This window comes from Ictalurus furcatus, chromosome 8, assembly GCF_023375685.1.
Source record: "Ictalurus furcatus strain D&B chromosome 8, Billie_1.0, whole genome shotgun sequence".
NCBI lineage: Eukaryota > Metazoa > Chordata > Actinopteri > Siluriformes > Ictaluridae > Ictalurus > Ictalurus furcatus.
The window spans coordinates 6,509,818-6,515,817 of NC_071262.1; the positions used below are offsets into that span (position 1 = coordinate 6,509,818).

At 38.6% G+C, this 6,000-nt stretch overlaps 1 protein-coding gene across 2 annotated transcripts in view; it reads right to left on the bottom strand.

Moving 5' to 3' along the window:
• clint1a (clathrin interactor 1a) overlaps positions 1–3,883 on the bottom strand; it is a 28,092-nt gene extending 24,209 nt beyond the window's left edge. For both annotated transcript variants that reach the window (XM_053630428.1, XM_053630427.1), the window contains exon 1: positions 3,711–3,883. In XM_053630428.1, coding sequence (XP_053486403.1) covers positions 3,711–3,751 — 41 coding nt within the window. In that variant the 5' untranslated portion in view covers positions 3,752–3,883. The remainder of the gene's footprint in view (positions 1–3,710) is intronic.
• Positions 3,884–6,000: the final 2,117 nt, after the last annotated feature.

Here is a 6,000-nt window from a genome sequence, read left to right on the forward strand (position 1 = left end):
TTAGTTCCCCTTCACTTGATCAAGTGTATATTCAAACAGTTAACCCTAGGAACTAGCATATTGTAAAAGTCATACTGCAGGGAATAGGTCAGGAAAAGACTTAAGAAAACTAATTTAAATTTGTTCAGTTTTCTAAACTGACAACAGCACAATATACACATACACAGTTGCAATCAAATTTCTTCAACCCCCAATGCAAATCAGGTTTATTGTCAAAATTTATAGACTTTGATTTGTTCATTGCAAACAGCTGAAATAAAATCAATTAAAATAGTTCAACACAACAAATGCTTCATGTGGTTTCCTCAAATTCAACTGAGAAGGCAACTTATAATGATTTCTTCAGTTTCAAAATTATTCAACCCCTTCATGGCAAGCACCTTTAGTACTTAGTAGAGCACCCTATTGCTCTTATGACCTGCTGCAAATGAGATGCAGAGCCAGAAACCAGCGTTTCTGAGAAATCTTACCCCATACCTCATGAGTAACGGCCTCCAGTTCAGTAATATTCTTGGGTGTGCGTGCTGCAACCGCCTTTTTCAAATCCCACCAGAGATTTTCTACGGGGTTCAAGTCAGGTGACTGTGATGGCCCTGTAGAATCTTCCAGGACTTCTTCTGCAACCAAGGCTTACTGAAATTTGAGGTATGTGTAACCATCCTATTGGAAGGTCCAATGACGCCCAAGCTTCAGCTTCCTCACAGACGGCATGATGTTTTCTCATAGGATTTCCTGATACTTCAATGAATCCATCTTGCCTTCCACACGCTGCAGGTTTCCAGTGCCAGAGGATGCAAAGCAGCCCCAGAGCATCACCGAGCCACCACCATGCTTGACTGTGGACAGAGTGTTCTTTCTTCATCCTTCTTCCTCCAGACATACCGCAGATCCATCGTGCTGAAAACTTCCAGTTTTGTTTCATTGCTCCACAGAACAGATTCCCAAAACGTCTGTGGCTAATTTATATGATTTTGAGCGACTTTTCTTGTGCTTTTGGGTCAGTAGTGGTGAACGTCCGAGTTCTGGCATGGAGACATTCTGCATTTAGTACGTGCCTTACTGTGCTCACTGAAACCTCAGTGTCTGTTGCCACCAAGTCTTGCTGCAGGTCTTTTGCAGTCACTCAAGGGTTTTTCCACAATCTGCCTTCTCAGAAATCTCAGAAGCCATTGAGAGTTTCCTTTTTCTGCCCCATCCAGGTGTTTCATTCATTTTTTGCCCCTAGCCAGTTCAGGTATTTCATGTGTTCCAGCTCAAGCACACCTGGTGCAGCTAATGAAGCCCTTGATTAGTTGCATCAGGTGTGCTTTAGACAACACCTGTTTTGCATATTTGTGCTGTTGTGAGGGATTCTATTTAGGGGGTTGATTAATTTAGAAACTGGAGAAATCATTATAAGTTGCATTTTAAGTTGAATTTGGGGAAACCACTTGAATTCATTGTGTTGAAATATTTAAATTGCTTTTCTTTGATTTGTTCATTGCAAACAGCTGAAAGTCTGTAAAGTTTGACAATAAATCTGATTTGCAATGCGGCTTGAATAATTCTGATTGCAACTGTATATATAAAGAAACACTATTCTTTTCTTTAGTACAAAAACATTTGTTTTTATTCAGTTTATAAATCACCTGCATTTTCCCCAAACAACAATACTTGCAATATCAGAAATTCAGTGCCATTAAGTGCTTCAAGAGTAAATAAAAAGGAACAGATGCTTTTTGACTGGTGTAACAATGGGTCCACATGCAGGAAATGTCATGGTTCATGGCTGAGCGCTTAAAAATGCATAGATCATTACAAGGCAGCTAGTAATTTATGGTTTAACATGTTACTTAAATTAAATTGTAAAGCGTATTCACAAAAATAGCTACAAACATTTGAAATCCAGATGTTTGCAAGCCTGACCCAGCTACTTTGTTATTTGCCACTAACACACCTAATCCAACTCACACTATTAACAGGGTAGAGGCACTACAGCACCAGGGTTCAGAACCACTGCATCATTCATTCATTAATTTTCATTAAGTGGTTTATTTTGGTTAGGATTGTGGTGGATTTGGATCCCTCCTAGGAACACTAAAGCCGGGTGCACACTGTGCGATTTTTAATAGTCTGTTGCTTGTCAGACTGTAGGAACATGATCCTGGCTATAAGCCATGTCACACTGTGGGATCTCAGTTGTCATTAGTGTCAGCTTGTACGAAAACGGACGCATGCAAGAAGACTGTACAGCGTAGTAGAAGCCAGACTACAGGACTGTGCCTCAAATCTTCTGACACTGCCAGAATTTAATCGAAGGAAAAATTTGATCGCAATGGCCATTAATCGGCTGTCAGGGAACACGTGAAACTAGTGATCAAGGACTACAGATTTTGGCCTAGGACTATAGGAATCTTTTAGGATTCTCCAAATTTGTCTCAGACGACCAAATTGTGGCCAAAATCACACAGTGTGAGGTGGGAATAACCTCTGCATTTAAACTACCATGTAGTCAATTCATCTGCAGGCATGTGTTTGGGAGGTGTGTGAAAACCCACCTGGTACAGAGTCAGAGACACTGAGCTGTGAGGAGAAACCTCGCCACTGTAGTACACATGTCAAAGAAAACGTTTACGCCTGTAAGGTTGGAAATACCCCCTCACATGCACACCCCAGATGAGACTATATAGTTCTTCAGAATTAAACACCAAGGACAAGAAGGTCATTTTCATTGACTTGAAGTAGTAATAATGGAAGAATTGTGTTTTATTCACACGTTTAGGGAAGCAAGCTCGAAAGTAGGCCATGTTCACAGGCCAGTTTTTCCACACAAGCTGATTTATAATGTTTTCAAATGATACAAACACGTCACGTGTATATCTAACATGAATATATGACTGAAGTTTGAAATCATCAGATCACCTGGAAGTGTGCGTGAACATTTTAAATAACTAAAACAACCTAGTACAGACAACCTAGAACCTAACTTGCTTCATAATAACGTTGGAGAACATCACGGTGTTAGAAACTCAATGACATTTCAAACCTGTGTTAGAAAATAACACCGTATACAGCCAAGTCTGTTTACATATAAAACTTAGCAACACCTGAGACAAACCCTATGCCAAACAGGTTCTAATTAATCGGTCATCTACCGTATTGAATAACCTTGCAATCCTAATCAACATTAGCAGTCTCATATTAGCACGGCTAAGTTACCTGAACTTGTGTTAATACGCTACAGTTAAGCTAATTGCCGACACGTTAATTTATGAGCCCTTCATGTCTAACTGGTCCAGTAAATCCCATTCAGAACTCGAAATTAGCTGCCTAAATTCTCTGCATTTGGCTGTTATAGACACCTTAGCGGCGACACTTTCTAGCTAATGCTAGCTACTTAGCAAATGTATGTAAGTGGTTGATGTTTAATGTGAACATTTTTTAATGGAAAACAATTCAACCGGGACATAAGACCCGGCCTCGAGTAAATGTCGTTAAGAAAGAAGAACCAGCAACCAATTTGAGCTATCTCGATAGCAAATTAGCAAAACTAGCCACTTAGGTCAATGAACTTCCCGCTTTAGTTAGCTAGCTAACGCTAACTAGCCTGCTACTATCAAAAAGTGCGACATGACGTCAGGGAATGAGTACGTGTCTCTTTTCGAACAGGTAGAACTATAAAGCCTTGAAAGAACAGCGGAATATCGTCGAAAATAAAAAAGAATACTTACGCTTTATCAACCAGTTCTCTAACTTTCCACATATTCAGCATCTTGACTCAAGGGTTTAAGGCTTTCCGTCGCGGTAAGACGTCTTCCAGCCCTTTTAATCCAATAGTTGTGAAAGTCCAGCTGTCGCGAAACCAAAACCTTCAACTCTCCAAACTAGTTTCAGGCTGCGCGAGTGTCAGTGGGCCGGCCAGGTTACCACGGTGATGCGCTTGCGTCACTTGCGTACGTTGCGTAAAGTACGGGAGTTGTTGCTCAACCATGTTGGTTGAGATGGTTTGATACGAGAGTTTGACCAAATAAACTTACCACATATCATATGGTACAGGTTCAGGAATGCAAACGGAAGCGTAATTAAACACATTAGACCATATTTTAGACCAAATTCTACTAACTTAATAAATGAACTAAATGGCAATAATTGAATAAATGGTTTAATTGTTGATTTCGTAGTCTTTCTTTAACAATCACTAAGACTGGGCTGTAGCAACAAAGATGAACGAGGATTAAAGTTCATTAATCATCTGCACCAAAGTTTAAACATTATGAATAATAATGAATAAGTAATCTTTTAATACTTTTTTTTAGCTTAATTTCATCATTAATTAAAATCAATATTTCAAATAGATGTTCATTTTAGAGATCTGAATAAAATCTAGACCTGGGGTAATTCTGATTGTTTACAATGATGGGTTCACCAAAACATGTCTTTTGAGGAACACTGTTCTTGCATACAGCTTGCTGCTGTTTTGAAAATGTAACCACCTCTTGACTGAAATTATAATCTAAGTTTAACATATTGAAACAGGATTGAAGTGAAGCTATATTTACTGTAAGAATAAAACCAATTATACAACCGTTAGTTCTGGTACGCAAGTTTGATTGGTCGAGCGGCATTCCAAGAATGCCTGTATTTAATATGACCGCACTAGGAGGTTTTACTGTGTGTATCACTCCGCTCATCTGTGTTCACCACGTAAAATTACACTTCCTAGTTCGAAATAGTTACAGTAGTGTTAGTGAACATGGCAGAAGCTAGAGGGGCGCATGGTGGTTTAGTGGTTAGCATGTTCGCCTCACACCTGCAGGGTCCGGGGTTCGATTCCCGCCAGGGACGTGTGTGCGGAGTTTGCATGTCCTCCCTGTGCTGCGGGGGTTTCCTCCAGGTACTCCGGTTTCCTCCCCCATTCCAAAGACATGCATGGTAGGCTATTGGCGTGTCTAAAGTGTCCGTGTATGTGATTGTGCCCTGTCCAGGGTGTACCCCGCCTTGTGCCCGATGCTCCCTTGGATTGGCTCCAGGTTCCCCTGTGACCCTGAAGAAGGAGTAAGCGGTAGAAGGTGGATGGATGGCAGAAGATAGTTTTCAGGAATGTAACTTTCAACTTAAAATATGAATGCTCATCAGATGAAGTGTGTGTAGCTTCTTTCTATTTCCACCAGATTACAAAATCTGTAAAACATTTCCACCAGAGGAGCAAAGATAAACAGAACATTTGGCCATATTGTGTTCAAACTTAATTTCTTGTTTATAGAATTGTTGTATAAAAGCAATATCACACTTGAAATCATGCGGTAATTCAGCATAACTGTGATTTCTTATGGCCGAATCACAGCTGCTGTGCCGATATTCAGTATAAACACACTCTTGCTTGTGCAATATTGCTTAATTATTAAATTATGGATTAAATGCAATCATGATTGTTTTTTTATTTATTATTCTCAAAGTTTGCTGTAATTAGATTAATAAACTGCTATTTATATATGTAACTATGTGTTTTGTTCTGTTAATTATTTGGTTGCAAACAATAATGATGGGAAAATGTACAGTACAGTAATACCATTTTCAGTTAAAAAGCCATGTAATTTATGCATGAATATTAAAGGTCAATATTACAAATAAAATATTTACAAATTTATTACAAATTGTGATTTTTTTTGTTGTTGTTAAATGCATTTTCTCATCTTTATTGTTCATTATTGCTATTGTTCATAAAAGGTCTGCATGGCTGTTTTACAAAAAGCTCTTGCATTTTCATAATTTCTGATTTATTTTGCAGCTAAAATTAATGACTGAGTTTGAATGACCCAAATGTATATCAGCAATTACTGGGTAGCAGGTAAGGGTAGATTAGAAATTGCTGTTAGTGCCTGATGCATTTCTAATATAGAACATTACATGCTTTTAAAAATAAAAAGACTGTGACAGGATGACATTTCCATGTGCTGCAATTTAAGTATATTTTAATCACCCAAAATTTATTTCTGAACATGTTGATCCCATTTTTTATTA